The sequence below is a fragment of the Sciurus vulgaris genome, assembly GCF_902686455.1.
Source record: "Sciurus vulgaris genome assembly, chromosome: 13".
In the NCBI taxonomy this organism is placed as follows: Eukaryota; Metazoa; Chordata; class Mammalia; order Rodentia; family Sciuridae; genus Sciurus; species Sciurus vulgaris.
Window position 1 is genome coordinate 16,690,030 of NC_136474.1, and position 16,404 is coordinate 16,706,433.

Genomic DNA, 16,404 nt, shown 5'->3' on the forward strand with positions numbered 1-16,404 from the left:
AGACCTGACCCAGAGAAGCACCTGCTTGAGGCCTTAGGAGGTGTATCAAGGCCCCAGGTTTGATGGTTTCATTTCCATGAGGACACTGGATGGTCTCCTCGGGCCTGAGCTCCATAGACACCTTCAGCATGAAGGGAGAGGGGCATGGGATCCCCGGAAGCTGCCTTTGAGGTGAACTCTCTGGAAGGGAAGGAAGCAGGGTTGGGCAGAGCAAGAAACTGGGCGGCAAGGTGGTCACCATGAAGCACCAGGGCAGCCCTGGAGCTGAGCAGCCCTCAGACGGCCCTGCTGGCTCACTTTCTGGATGCAGACTGTCCCAGGAGGGGCGTGTGAACAGGAGAGCAGCTCTTTTGAGAAGACAAATCAAAGAGGTCTCAGTTGAGGGGTCTTGGCAGCCAGCAGAGAGCTCAGCTGAGGAAGTGGGACTCGAGCCATGTGGGACTCTGCATGCACTGTCTGCCATGTAAAATATGGAGACCCACTTTTCTAGCTCTCTGGCCATCTTGACGGCTGCTCTTGGTTGGGGGCTGTCCTGCATCTAATGCAGGAAGATGGTGGCCGCAAAGAAGACGAAAAAGTCTCTGGAGTCGATCAACTCTAGGTTCCAGCTTGTTATGAAAAGCAGAAAGTATGTGCTGGGGTACAAACAGACTCTGAAGATGATCAGACAGGGCAAAGCGAAATTGGTCATTCTCGCCAACAACTGTCCAGCTTTAAGGAAATCTGAAATAGAGTACTATGCCATGTTGGCCAAAACTGGTGTCCACCACTACAGTGGCAATAATATCGAATTGGGCATAGCATGCGGAAAATACTACAGAGTATGCACACTATCAAGTGATTCTGATATCATTAGAAGCATGCCAGAACAGACTGGTGAAAAGTAAAACACACAAAATTTTTCTTTAATAAAACTTGGCAGAGCTTGTTTTAAAAACACTGCAAAAAAAAAAAAAAAAAAAAAAAATGGAGACCCAGGGCCAGGACGGGTGGTGTGGGGCAAGTCCAGAAGACAGGGCCTTGAATGTAGCCCTGGACTGAGTGACGCACACTTTTTCCTATTTTATTAATATTTCTGAAGGGCTGCATTTCACAGTGCCAGTCAAAACCTGCTTGCTGTCCTGAAGTCCACGGTGGGGTTAGGATAGACGACCCTAGACCAGAGGGAATTAATTCTGTGTTTAATGCACTAGGTTAACAATTAGGAGTGAGCAGGTAAAAAGTGGCTCAGAAAGAGGGAGGGATTCCACTCCATTCCCAGTCTCGCCTCCTTGTTTCTGGACTGCTTTTAATGGTTTTTGGTCCACTTGGTTTTAGCATGAACTTGGGAAAACACGGAAACACAGAGCAATGGTGAATTGTGCTATCCTTTCATTAACAGACCACCTTAGTGGCTTTGGATTTTTTCAAATTACTCTAGAAATCATCATCATTGTTGGGGAAACTAAATGAATATTACCTTGCACACAGATTTTGGAGCCCACGCCAATTTTAAAGTGATGCTTGCTTTATCAGCTCAGTCTGTACATATCTGTAAAGTTACAGTGGGGTTCAAGGGCCTGTGCCAAGCACCCTCTTCTCCTTACCTTCTAAGCCCTTCTCCTCCGGGTCCCTGCTTTCCACTTTGGAGTCATATTTTTTCCTGGCATTTACACGATTCTAGGTAAGGAGCGTGCCCTGACCTCTTGAGTGATCCATTTGGTCTACTGAGCGACCCTCAGCCTTCCCTGCCTGTCACCCAAGTGACACCTGTCAGGGATCTCAGGTCCCACGGCAGGGATGCGCCCACGTCTCAGTCCCCACCCGGGAGCAGGGTTGTGCTGCTGTTCTGGCCTTTGGCCCCCGATGCCGACTGCTTTTCTTGTGCTCAGTGTTCTTTCTCACACTTCAAAATAACCCTCTAGTATGACCTTTCCCAGGGACATCCTTGGCGACCTCATGCAGGCCTCTACCTTGGGAAGGAAGACTTAGGGGCTGAGGCAAGGGAAAGGCAGCGGGGAGGGGCCTGTGGCGCCCCCCAACCCACATCGGCTGTCACCAGCTCCACTGCGCGTCAGGGCCGTTATCCATCTCTCCGAATCAGTGATTTTTAATTTTGTTTTTTAATTTTCATTGTTGGTACAGGGATTGAACTCAAGGGCATCCTACCACTGAGCTACACTCCGAGCCCTTTTAAAATTAAAAAAAATTTTTTTTATTTTGAGACAGGGTCTTGCTAAGTTGCTCAGGCTGGCCTCAAACTTGCCATCCTCCTGCCTCAGCTTCCCAAGTAGCTGGGATTACACGTGTACGCCACTGCACTCAGCTAAAATTGGTGATTTTTAATTTTAAAATGGTGCTGGGGATTAGACCCAGGGGCACTCTACCACCGAGTTGCCTTCCCAGTGCCTTTATTTTATTTTGAGACAGGGCCTGGCAAAGTCGATCGGGCTGGCCTTAAACTTGTGATTCTCCTGCCTCAGCCCCTGGGTTGCTGGGATTTACAGGTGGGCACCACCACACCTGCCTGAATCGGTGATTTTTAAAGTCAACTAAAGGAAGAACAGAGCAGGGACGCAGGTTGAGCCTGCAGGGTCTCACCAGGTTGTCCCTCAGCTACACACGGGTGTCGGCATCTGTGCAGGACTGTTTCCAGGATCCCCAGCAGAGACCAAAATCCTCAGGTGCTCAGGTCCGTCCCTCTAGAAAATAGCATAGTGCTTGCAGATCATCCATGCATATCATCCCACGTACTTTACATTACTTACAATACCTAAAACAATGTAAATGCTATGGAAAGACTTGCTGTACTGTATTTTATTTATTTTTTTGGTACCAGGGATTGAACCAGGTTAACCTCTGAGCCACATCCCCAACACTTTCTTGTATTTTATTTAGAGACAAGGTCTCAGTGAATTGCTTAGGGCCTAAGTTGCTGTGACCGACTTTGAACTTTAGGCCCTCCCGCCTCAGCCTCCCAAGCCATTGGGATTACAGGTGTGCACAGGTGTGTACAGGTATTTTTAATTCTTTTTGTTTTTATTGTTTTTAATTGTTATTTAAAAAAAAAACACAAACATTTTCAGTCTACAGTTGGTTGAATCCGTGGACAAAGAACCTGTGGATACTCAGGGCCAACTACTTTCAGTTAACTGAGATATTATTCATTACGCTGTAAAGGAGTGGTCCATTTGTACTGTTCAGGGGGATTTAACAAATGAATATCCTGAGAAAGATCCAGAACACTTCTGCCCCCAGAACACTGCCTTGTGCCCTTCTCAGTAATCCCACTCCACCCACCCTTAGAGCACCATTGATCTGACTTCAGTCACAAAAATTAGATTTGTTTTGCCAATTACAGGACTTCATATAAATGGAATAATATAGAATATATTTTGAGGAGTCTGGCTTTTTTCACTTGGCACAATATTTTTAAGATTCAAAATGCTTCTTGTTGTGTGTAATTTGTTCCTTTTTATACCAGAACAACTGTATTTTATTAATGCCTGTCATAGTTTGGGCTGCTGTAACAAATGTACCACAGGCTGGGTGGGGATCACATTGAGAAATGGGGTTTCAACATAGGAATTTGGTGGGGACACATAGGCATTCCACCTGAGTTGGTCCCCTGCAAAATTCACACGTTTCTCATATGACAAATACCTTCATTCCATTCCCCCAACTCCTAAGTCCCAGCATCGACTCTGAAGCTCATTTAAATATCATCTCGATTGATGTGGGGGCGGGGTAGGATTCTTCTCCAGCTCTGAACCTGCGAAACCAAGCAAGTCCTGTGCTCCCCAAATATGCCAGGCGGACAGGCACAGGCTGGACATCCCCATTCCAAAAAGAAGAAACAAACGAGGAAGGGGCCACAGGTCCCAAGGAAGTGCACTCAACCAGGAGGACTCCCTGATGTCCTAAGGTTCAAGAAGCCCCCCTGAGGTTGGGAGCCCTGTCTTCCAGTGCCACCCTCTGGAGGTCCTGCAACAGCAGCTCTGCAGGCCAGGGGTGGTGCTGGCTGGGGCCAGGCTCCTGGTCTTGGGTTGGAGCCCAGGGTAAGTGCCCCGTGGCCTCCAGGGGCCTTGCAGAGCCTCTGGCTTTGGCTGTGTCCCCTGGTAGCCCTCCCCGTGCCGTCCCATTTCCGGTACGTCAGCAGGATCCGACGCCTCTTCCTGCTTCTGTCGAGATGGGGGAGTGAGTTCCTGGTCCATGCCGATCTCCTCATCGAGTGGGTGCTCCACCACAGCCTTAGCGTTCTCCTAGGAAATATTTGCTGACCTTTTCTAGAACAAACACACCAAGACGATTCAGACTCCTCGGGTCGATTTCGTTTTGCTTCCCAGTCTCCTCTTCTCTCTTCTCACATTTACTGTGGGAGCTGGGAGACACCAAGCTGCCCTCTCAAAACGCTGCTCAGATCTCCTCAGCAGACTCCTGACACTGCAGCTTGTACCTTCTGTGAAACACCCGCAGGAGCTCCACTGAGCCCAGCGCTCGACCACCTGTAACCATAACGACCTTCCTCCCTCCTGTGAATCCAGGTGTTCCTCACTTAGCCCTCCACAGAATGGCCTTTGCCTCCAGATTTGTGTGCACACTGTGTTCATGATGACCCATGTGTTCTTTAAGAGTTCACAATCATCCAAGGCTGAATTCACAACAACGATAGTTTTAAATCTATATGCACCCAAGAGCATAACCTCAATATATTTAAATAAAAAAATTGACAACTAAAATAAGAAATAAACACACAATCATGGGAAGGAAATGTTTGCTCTCAGTAGTTGAAAGAAAAGTCGATGATGAAGAAGATTTGAGCATGATTAATGTTAGGGTTTGGGGTCAGGAGCAGAATGCTATAGTTTGGATCAGAAATGTCCCTCAGACTCATGTGTTCAGAGGTGAGGGTGTGGGTAAGTGACTGCACCATGATGGTTCTGACTAATCAGCAGATTAACTGCTGATGGCTGAATGGATTACTGGGAGGTGAGACTTAATTGGAGATAGTAGGTAACTGGGAATGTATCCTAAAAGGGATTACCTTTTCTCTGGTCCCTTCCTGCCTCTCTCTCTCTCTCTCTCTCTCTCTCTCTCTCTCTCCCTCTCCTCTCTCTCTCCTTCTCCTCTCTCTCTCTCTCTCTCTCTCCCTCTCCTCTCTCCCCCCCTCCTCTCTCTCTCTCTCTCTCTCTCTCTCTCTCTCTCTCTCTGCCTGGCTGCCGTGAACTGAGTAGCTTTCCTCTGGAAGGCCGCCATGATGTACCGCCTTATCTCAGGCGCAAAGCAACAGAGCTGACTGACCATGGACTGAATCTCTTAAACTGTGAGCCAAAATAAACCTTCTCTCCTCTAAGTTGTTACTATCAGGTATTTTGGTCCTAGCAACAGAAAGCTGATGTAACACAAATAACAGACTTGAACTAAACACTGCGTAGACCCTGTCCCCCAACAACTGCAGAATACACCCTTTTCAAACAAACATGGAACATACAGAAATGCACAGTATTCTGGACCATAAAAGTAAGTCTCATCCAACTTTACAGAGGAAACTTCTCTGACCCCAGGGAATTGTTAGAAGTCAATTACTGAATCAATAATTAAAATAAAACATTTCCACTTGGTTGGAAATGATGAAAGATATTCTGAAATATATTATGGGTCAAAAAGAAATCACAATGGAAACTCAAAAACACTTAGACTAAACTAAATGAAATGATACATATTAGATGTGGAATATAAAACACGGAGTAGAAAAACATTTGAAAATCAACAATTCAAGCATACCATTCAATGATTTGGGGGAAAAAACAAGAAAAAAAAAAAACTCATGGAAGTTTTTTTATTTTGTCTTTTTGGTGATCTAGAGATTGAGCCTAGGGTGCTTTAACACTGAGTCACATAGCCAGCCCTTTCTGTTTTATTTTGAGACAAGCTCTCACTAAATTACAGAGGGCCTCAACCTTGTGATCTTCCTGCTTCAGTTTCCTGAGCTGCTGGGATTATAGGTGTGCACCACTGTGCTAGGCTAAAACCACAAAGAGGACTGAAAAGGAAAGTAGTAAGTACAGGAGAGATTTGTGAAATACAAAGCAAATGTGTAAAATGAGGACTGACAAGGTCAAGGTTGGTTCCTAAAAAGGGGACTAATTGCTGGGTAGGGGCCACACCTGCAATCCCAGGGACATAGGAGGCTGAGGCAGGAGGATCACAATTTGAGGCCCTCAGTAATTTAGTGAGACTCTGTCTCAAAATAAAGAGGGCTTGCACATAGCTCAGTTACAGAGCACCATTCAATCCCCAGTACACCCCCAAATAAAAAAGATTAATAATTGGCACATCTCTAGCATGATGATTAAGAAAAAAGGAAAAAGCACTGATCTGGGCCCTGGGAAGACACAAGTAACCCAGATTAGGATTTTCGTTTTAAAAAGGAGGCATCACTACCAATGCTGTGGACATTAAGATGATCATGATATTATGGCAACTCTTTTTTTTTAAATTCATTTTTATTGTAAACAAATGGGATACATCTTGTTTCTCTGTACATGAAGTAGAGGCGTACCATTTGTGTAATCATACATTTACCTAGGGTAATAGTTTTTGATTCATTCTGTTATTTTTTCTCCCTCCCCCCCCACCCCTCTTTTCCCTCTATACAGTCCCTCCTTCCTCCATTCCTGCCCCCTTCCCATCCCCTATATGTGTCATCATCCGCTTATCAGCGAGATCATTCCTCCTTTGGATTTTTGAGATTGGCTTATCTCACTTGGCATGATATTCTCCAATTTCATCCATTTGCCTGCAAATGCCATAATTTCTATGGCCACTCTTATGCTAATACATTTGAATGCTTAGACAAAATGGAAAAACCTGTAGAAAACATGCAGCCTTACAATTTTTACTAGAGAAGTCATTGAAAAGCCAGAAAGCTCCAGGAGAGCCCCACCTGAGAGAAGTGCAGCCCAAGCCAAAGAGGTGAACTACATACCTCAGTTGAGATTTTTCTAGAAGTCCCATAAAAAGTATAATTAATAATTAACAGGTATAATTAATTTTAGTACTACATGTTATTTAACCTGTACATTCAAACTGTTATCAATTTAACATGTAACCAACATAAAAATTATCAACAAACATTTTATATTCTTTTCGGTACTAAGTCCTCAAAATCTGGTGTGTAATTTACCTTTCCAGCACATCTGAATACAAGTAGCTATGGCATTGGATGGTGTGGATTTAGAAAAGGGTTAGAGAAGCTACCAAAATGGATATCTAGATTTATTATTTTTTAAAAAATGTGATAATTAAGACAGTATAAGATTTGTACAGAGCTGGACAAAAACACCAATGGCTATCTCATTAATCAAGAAGTTCAAGTTAACACCAAAGCGGTTGGTGCTGTACACCCAGCATCCAGAATTGGAGACTTCTGATAATACTGTGTGTTGGTAAAAATATCGAATGATGTTTTATTTATTTTCCTGGGAGGCAATTATTTAGATTTTTGGTTTATTGTCAAAACAAGCAGTTCATTACTCCAGGTACAGAAAAGGTCAACTGAAGAAAATTAGAACATACAGTTCAGCAAAGACAGATGAAGCAGAAACCCGGACAGGGGTGCAGCTTGGTGGTGGAGCATGTGCCTGGCACACACGAGGCCCTGGTTTCAGTTCCCAGCACACAAGCATGTGCACACACATGCACACACACAAAAGAAAAAGAAGAAAAGAGAGAAAGAAACATTATTGTGTTTTGGAGAGAAGGAGAAAGTCTTGCTTTTCAGAAGCCTCACCAATGCGAAGTGAAGAGTCAGGAATGTTGAAAATGTTAAAAAGACAAGGTCTTAAAATTTAAATCTTTATCAAGAAATGCCATTGTGCCTGTAATCCCAGCGGCTCAGGAGGCTGAGGCAGGAGGATCGCAAGTTCGAAGCCAGCCTTAGCAACTTAGCAAGACCCTAAGCAACTCAGCGAGACTGTCTCTAAAAAATAAAAAGGGTTGAGGGTGTGGCACAGTGGTTAAGTGCCCTGGGTTCAATCCCGAGTCTCTGCCCCCCCACCAAATGTTATTTGAAGTAGAGTTCAAAAACAGTGGGAATCCAGATGAGAGATCAGATATTTTAAAGCTTGCTTTATAACACAAAATACTCGGATGCACAAGGCCCTGGGTTCAATCCCCAGCACCACACACACACACACAACCAAAAAAAAAAAAAGCATAAGGAAAATACTTTTACTTGGGTAGTTCATGGGTTATTTTTGTGACTAATTTGTTTTTAGAAAAATGGTGTTTGGGAAATGCATAGAAATGTAAAAAATATAAAAATTGCCCCAATTCTCATAACCGTATCATTTAGTATATTTGCTTTTGAGTATGTGGTGTATGTTTAATATAAATGTTGATCCTGTGGTTTGGGAAAAATATAGGACCTGAACAAATATTGGAAAATATAGAGAAATATAAAAAAAATCCTCTATAATCTCAATAACAGGGGGAGTCCTTCCAGCTTTAATCATCTTGCTTCTTCTTTTTTTTTTTTTTTTGGTACCAGGGATTGAACACTGGGGCCTTTAACCACTGAGCACATACCCAGCCCATTTTTTATACTTTATTAGAGACAGGGTCTTGCTGAGTTGCTTAGGGCTTCACTAAATTGCGAGGCTGGCTTTGAACGTGTGATCCTCCTGTCTCAGCCTCCCAAGCCTCTGAGATGACAGGTGTGGGCCACTGTGCCCGCCCTTCTTGCTTCCTAGTAAGCTTCTGTATAACCTGAGCAAGGTGGCTTATAGCAGTACATTTCAGATGAGGAGCAGAGAAACAGTAAAGCCAGGAAATCAAACAGGGTGCTCTCACCCTGTCAACGAAGGCAACCGAAGCCACATACTTCAGGTCTGCAGTCACATATAATTAAGGGGTATGGCAGTCAATGTATTATGAGCAAAGAAAAATAACAAGATCTAGGGAGCCACGCGTGATGGATGGCTTCAAAGCAGGTTGCTCACCAGGTGGGCCTAAAGCATGTTAGAATTGCTAGGAGAAGATCAGATGGCTGGCAAACCAAAGGTTCTATTTGCATGTATACATACATTAAAAACCCCTTGGTTTGAACATCTGATTTGCATTACCCTCTTTCAGTTTCAGAGTTTCCGTCTGGAATGTTACCTCACCAAACCAAACTACCCTAAGTCCAGTTAATTTGAAGACTAATTTTTTTTTCCATTACCAGAAGGCAATTGTGGACTGAAATCTTTAAAAACATTATAGTCTTTCTGCAGACATACTTATCTCTTTCCATCAAAACAACTTACTAAAGTTAACAACAAATTCGTTAAGATCATGAAATTCAAAATTCTATCAGTGTGTAGGTATTCCATGGACAACATCCCAGGTTAAGTCACTTAGAAGATGGAATCTTCCTCCAGGTCTATGAAACTGTGGTTGTGTTCATGATCTATCAAAACAGAGAAATGAAAGGTAAAAACTAAATTAAACTTGAGTGCTTTACCATCATGACAGATACATAAAAATAGTAACTTTAGGACCGGGGCCACGGCTCAGTGGCAGAGCACTCGCCTGGCACGTGTGAGGCACTGGGTTTGATCCTCAACACTGCATGAAAATAAATGAATAAAATAAAGGTCTATCAACATCTGAAAAAAAAAATTAAAAAAAAAATAGTAACTTTGGTGTTTCCATAAAAAATGCAAAGATACAGACAAAAGATTCAAGTGGAAACTATAGCTTGGGTCATCAGCTCTTCATTCACTTGCTTGAGTGTCATAGGGACACAGTGGGTGTCCAGAATTAAAAGAGAAATTGGGGGCAGAAAAGCAGCAAGAAGCCCTCAGAGCAGGACAGATTCATTTTCCTTCATTTAATTGTTTTTGTGGTGCTGATAATGAAACCCAGGTCCTTGCACATGCTTGGCACACACTGGCCACCATGCCATGGCCTACAGTCCTTAGGGGAGTCCCTGGGACTGTGCTCAGAGCATTTGTTGATTAACCGAATGAGGAATGAATGAGTGTGAGTGTGTGGACCAACAGCCTGTACCATGCATTGTGTGTCGCTGGCCTCGTGTGTGATTTTATGACTGTTGGCACTTGGGGGGAAGAAGAGGTATTCTGCAATAAAAATCAAAATAAAATCAATAAATGAACAACTTTACTCATGGCTCTATGATAGGCACCATGAACACACAGAGGGGTAAAGTCTCCCCTGGGGGATGTATTGGGGTGAGATGAACTAATAACCAAACACTAAAGATTATTGTGAGTATCAAGAGCCATGGAAACCCAATAGCTTTTCACTGAGGACTGCCTTACCTTAGTGTACACCCAAATTAACAACAGCTTCAAATGGCTATTATTTTGACATGATCCCTTCCATTTCTTTCTCCCAATGCCACCAAGGTCAAAGCATTTCTGTTTGATGAGAATAAACTGGGCTCAGGCTGACCTGAACCTCTGGATGAGACATGACCCAGAACTGGAGGCACAATATCTACCCTCATCACATGGGATAGCCTAACTGGATACTAGGCTCTCTGGTTACTTAGGGGGACACAGGCTTAGCCTCCAGGGCTAAGTCTCACTTGTAGTGGGCTTCTGTGAAAGGCTTACCTTCTATACAAACAAAGTTATCAATGAATTTGATAATTAAAACTAAAGCCAGAAGGATCTTCATGACTAGATGATACTGGTGGCTGCCTGGATCCGAATGTCTCCTTATATCCTCATACATCCATGCCCACTCCATAAAATCACCAACAAGTGCCAATAAGACCATGCATGACCCATGCTTTTAGCATTACTAGTAGAGAATACCATTGACCTCAAATAACCTGTAAACAGAGAAATAAATACCAAATGCTAGCACATTCCTACCACCACTGAAAGCACCTGTGGATGCTGATCACAGGCAGAGGGAAGCTTACGACATCTATAGAGATGAGAAAGAGAAACAAAAATACAAAGGATGTACAGGCAACTCACCCCAGAATAGGTCCAAAAGTAAGTGTCAAAATACTGGATGCATTTCTAGGCCTTAGCAGTTCAGAGCACCAGCTTCAGCAGAAGGGCTTAAAACAAGCAGCAGCCTCAAAGAAGCATAGCTCTGGGGAGAAGTCAGATGGAGAAGGGATTGTGTCCTTGAAGATGTCACCATGAATGACAAGAAGGAAATCAGTTGGCAAGTTGAAGATCAAGCAAAAAGAAAAGAGCAGAGAGGTGTGTGGGACACATAGTGGCTTGTGAGAGCTGATCACTAGCATCTTTTCCCAGCTCTGGGTTCAGGGACGTCTTGTTATAACTTAAAATCAGCCATGGTGGAAGAATAAGTCCTACAGAAATCAACAAATTTTACAAATCAGGCTACTCTTTCCCCACTGGTGATTCATTTGTTAGACACTTATCAGCATTCATTACATTATTCTATTTCCCTTCTCTGCCATCACCACCAAAACTGCCAATGTTTGTGCTTCATAAGCTGGCATAAAGGAGGCATTCTTTAACTAGGAATCCTCCCACCAAAATACTGAAATAGGAAAAAAAAATCAAACTGCCTGTAAAGAAATTATGTGAAGAAAATGAAAATGTTAGATAATGTTTGACTTGATGAAAATTCTTCCCAAAAATAAAGCAGAAGAAAGCACAGCACTCAAGAATGTATTAATTATCCTAAAACAAACATATGGCAATAGGGTTTTTAAATCCTAGAATCAATTTTTAAGAAATTAACAATAAAAATGGACATGAAACTGGGACAGATGCAACATGAATTGATTAAACTTAAGAAAGACAACAAAAAAAAAAGAAATATTTCAGAAATGAAGAATATATTATAGCCCCAATGGAGGAGAGAGTTTAATGAAAATTTAATAAGACAAACAACCAAAAGAATTAAACTAAATATTATATAATTCAAGATAACTGAGAGGACTTTGGATTTTCTTACCATAAAGACATAATAAATGTTTGAGAAGATGGATAACTAATATTCTGAGTGGATCAACACAAAATGTATACATATACTGAAATGTCACACTGTAACTCACAAAGATGTATAATCACTAGCTGTCAATGAAAAGGGAATTAGGAAGAAGAGGTGAAAATGACCCAGAACAAGCAAAGCTGTCCACCTCTGCATTCCTGCATCCAGTGATTGAGTCCTGAGATTGGATCCGCCTGCCCAGGAGGAAGGCTGAAGAGGATGGTGAGGGAGGTCAAGCTAAGATGAGGAACAAGGCTCAGAGAACATCAGTAAGGCTATCTGCTAAACTTGCTCCTCCACGGTCAGAGCCCAAGCCTAAAAAAAAGTTCCCTGCAAAGAAGAGAGAGAGGTGCCCAAAGGAAGAAGAGTGGCAAGGGTGGGAATAATACTGCAGAAAGAGGAGATGCCAAAACAAGATTAGGTGCAGATCGCTGAGGTGTGGAGATGCAAAGGCACTGGCACCTCCATTGTTGATAACTGTGTACCTCTATGTTGAGTTTGAGTATTTCAAACAGTTTGAAATACTATTTTTATCAAATTTTATTAAAAAATAAAAGGTAATTAAGGTGAAATAAAGAAGTTAAAAGGGTTAGAGAGAAAACGGCCAAAAAGCAAGGCAAACAGAGAAGGTCCAACATATGAATAATTGAGTTCCCTAAGGGAGCAAACAAAGTATTGGAATAGAACTTAAATTTAAATTGATATTCCAGAAGAAATTTCTGGAAATAAAAGAAATTTTCAATCCACATATAGAACAGGCATACCGTATAACTGGGAAAATCAAAAAGAGACACTATCTCCAAGACATATTCTAGTGAAACTAACTACCAGACTTCAAAGACAAAGGAAAGAAATTCTCAGAGCCTACAGGCAAAAAGATCCAACTATTTATGGGTAATAAAACCAGAGCTGGCCTCAGGTTTCTCATGAGCCACAAAAAAGTAAGGCAAGAGTGAAACTCCAGGAAAGCTAGCTCTAGTCAAGGATTTTATACCCACCTAAACTATCCAAACTTTGGAATACTGTACTGATGCCCTTCCTGGAGAATTTGCTAGAGAATGAAGTTTCCCCAACAAAGTGATAAAAGTAACCAATGGTGAACACTTAATATATTTAATTGTAGACCAGGAGTAAAAGGAGGAAGAGAACATGGATGGAAAACATAAATATCATATGTTCATATAGTAGAAAGACTATAACTAGAAATGATGGGAGACAGAAGAAAGGGAAACACAGAGTAAGATCACTGCCTGTTTTAACAAGTGGGAGTCAGAAGTTTCCACTGAAGGAGTAGATAGCAAAGGGTGAGGCACAAAAGCTCAATTGGGGGGGACATAAAATATATAAATATAAAGGCAAGAGCTAGAACATTTTTAGTTGTGCATGGACACAATACTTTTATTTTGTTTATTTCTATATGGTGCTGAGGATTGAACCCAGTGCCTCCCACATGCTAGGCAAACACTCTACCACTGAGCCATAAGCCCAGCCCCACAGAAACACTTTTGAATACCAAAGAAACATGAGAAATTCATACAGATGGCATACTCTAAAGAAGCACAGTAAGTAAATAAAAGATGCACTGTAATGGTAAAATAATACAAAAGCTGAGACCTAGCATATGCCATTTTACTAAATGTGAATAGGCTTAACTCATTTATAAGATTTTCAAATTGGCTGACATAACAAACCTCACCTATAATGTGATCAAAAGACACATCTAACATAGGGATTCAAATGAAAGAAAAGAAGGTGGACAAAAACAATTCAGGGATTGTCATCATGATATAATGCAGAGTAGGATTCAAACCAAAAAGTATTAATCAAGATAAAGGAAGACACTTAGTGAGCTGAAACCATAATTCATGGGGGCCTGGAAGCTGTATTGGAGGGGAAAATGTTATTAAAAAAATTATTGCAACAGTTTTCAAAACTGAGATGATGCTGTAATTTAAATAAAGGTATTGTATCAAATCAAATTCCCTGAATAAGACATTAGCCTTGTTCTTAGGAAAGACAAACAGAATTACTCAGAAAGGGAGCACATGATGTATGCAACTTAAAACTGGTTGGAAAGAAGTGATTTTGGGTAAAGGGTGAATGAGAGATCTTTGTACTATTCTTGAAACTTTTTGGTAAGTTTGAAATGATTTCAAGCTAAAAAGGAAAGAAAAAAAAATCAAATGGTATGGATTTTTTAAAAGTCACCCAAGGTTCACTTCAGGTCTGAGAATTTCACTACACATAATTTCATCGTTTTGAAACAAGGCCTTGTGTTGCCCTTGTTGGCCTCAAACTGAGGCTCCTCCTGCCCGGGCCTCCTGAGTAGCGAGGATTACAGGTGTGCACCACTAAGCCTGACTTTGTTACATGACAATTTTGCCTCAAAAATCCACAAGCCATAAACAAATATTAAACTATAGTAAATACATGGGTGCTGAAGTGGTTAAGAATGAAAAACACTGATGCCAGCAACTAAAAAAGGCTTAAAAAGCAAGATGGCTTGATGGGCGGTTGAGAGGAACGGCGAGGTGACGGCATATGCAATTTGAGCAATTACAGCAAAGGGTTCATTACAGAATCTAGGTCGAGGGCGCAGGGCGTTAATTGCATGATTCTTCCAACTTTTCCTGCATGTTTGAAACTTTTCATCGTGATGTGTTGGGGAAGGAAAAGTCAGTGAATTGATGCTGTGCAGACTTCATAAATAACTAGACGGCTGATGGAGAGCTTCTACTTTCCAGCACTTTCCCTCCTGGCTTCTGGGGAGACTTTTAACAACCGGTACTGGGGCATAAAGTGTGGAGGACCCCCACCTGCACCTCACCCTGGTCCCTAGACTCTGGATGTGCACATTTGTTGACAGAGAGGACTGGTCCCCAGGCTTAGCTCCATTGTCCCCTCTCTCTGTGTCGGAAGAAATCAGATCAGTGCTCTTCAGACTCTGAGTTCACGTCCTTTCTCAGACATGTGCCTGCGCCTCACGCACGTGCGCCCACAGACATGCACCTGTCCCCCAGGAGAGGCACAGCCGGCTCCACTGTCATGAGGTCCGCTTCTGGTTCACGTTTTAGGGTATGAAAAAGGCCATTAAAATTCTCTCTGCGGGTCGAGTCAGGACCTGCGCAGGGAGGGGAGGGATGGAGGGCCGGGAAGAGGCGTCCTGGAAAGGCGCGTCCCACTGAAAGCATCTCTCTTTCTTTCTTTTTGTTTCTCCTTTTCCCTCCCTCGAAGCGGCTGTCCCTGGAGTCAATGCGTTTTACAAAAACAAACCACTCCAGAGCTTTCAAGTGGAGGGAAAGCCGAAGCAAAGTCAATTAACATGAAGGTTCTCACAAAAGTTAATTAACATGAAGGACTCACAAAAGCCGTCTGCTGGCATCTGCTCGCCTGCCATGTGCAGGGCCCCTTTGTATGGGGGCGAACTGGCCCTGCCTCCGGGGCTGCTGCATCTCCTGGCTGCTTCTCACGGGTGCCTAAGTGCTGGGCAAGTGCAGGGTGTCCCCGGATCATGGAGGCACTGTGGTGGCCAAGGGCAAGACGGGTGCCAGTTCGACAGGAGAAAGGAGAGAGGAGAGGGGCTGGTGGGGACGGGGACAGGCAGACCAGAGTGGCCTGGTGAGCAAAGTTACTCTGCCTTGTGTGTTCCTGGCAGAGTAAATTAAAAGTACTCAAAGGGCAAAACAAATCACTCCAAATAATGCCAGAATAACATGGTGACGCACATTTAATAGCATCTGACAGTTATTCAGCATCGAATTAACAATGACTTATACACTATTACCTTAAATAACATTACATAGTAAGTCAATATTAATAATAAATATTAATATAAGATGCAATTGTGTGAATAACATAATGTAATGAAAATGTACACCCTCTGACTCTTGCCTCTGTTCTTTTATTATGCTAAATGTATATTTTTTCAGCAAGGAGATTATAAGGTGGGGCTGGGGCTGGGACTCAGCCCTGGGTTTGATCCTCAGCACCACATAAAAATAAATAAAATAAAAGCACTGTGTCCACTTACAACTAAAAAAACAAAACAAAAAAAAAAAATTAAAAGAGATAATAATGTACTGTTCCCACTTTTTTTTTTTTTTTTTTTGGTTTGGCAATTTGCTTTTTAATGGATCCATAGAACATTTTTGAGTGTCAGTAAATATATGGTCTCTGCCGACCTATGTGGATTTTTCTGATCTTCCAGATAATCGAATTGCTCCAAATAAGTGTCACTAGGTTTCATTCTGTCCTCCTTAGACACCTGCTAGATACACAAGTGCTCTTTAAACAGAGGTTTACTGCAGTGATTCTTCCCTAGAAAGAAGACGTTGTGTCAGAAAAATCCATTGGCTTGACTTTATAAATGTTGGAATTCCGTGTCCTTTACCTGGAACTTTGGGGACATTGGCTAGGAAATGATGCGGCAGCTCC

The 16,404-nt window shown here is 42.5% G+C and overlaps 1 protein-coding gene across 1 annotated transcript; it reads left to right on the forward strand.

Moving 5' to 3' along the window:
- Positions 1-489: 489 nt before the first annotated feature.
- Positions 490-914, forward strand: LOC306642831 (large ribosomal subunit protein eL30-like). Its single transcript, XM_079108624.1, has one exon. It carries the CDS (start codon positions 552-554, stop codon positions 885-887), a length of 336 nt encoding a protein of 111 aa, XP_078964750.1. The 5' UTR covers positions 490-551; the 3' UTR covers positions 888-914.
- Positions 915-16,404: the final 15,490 nt, after the last annotated feature.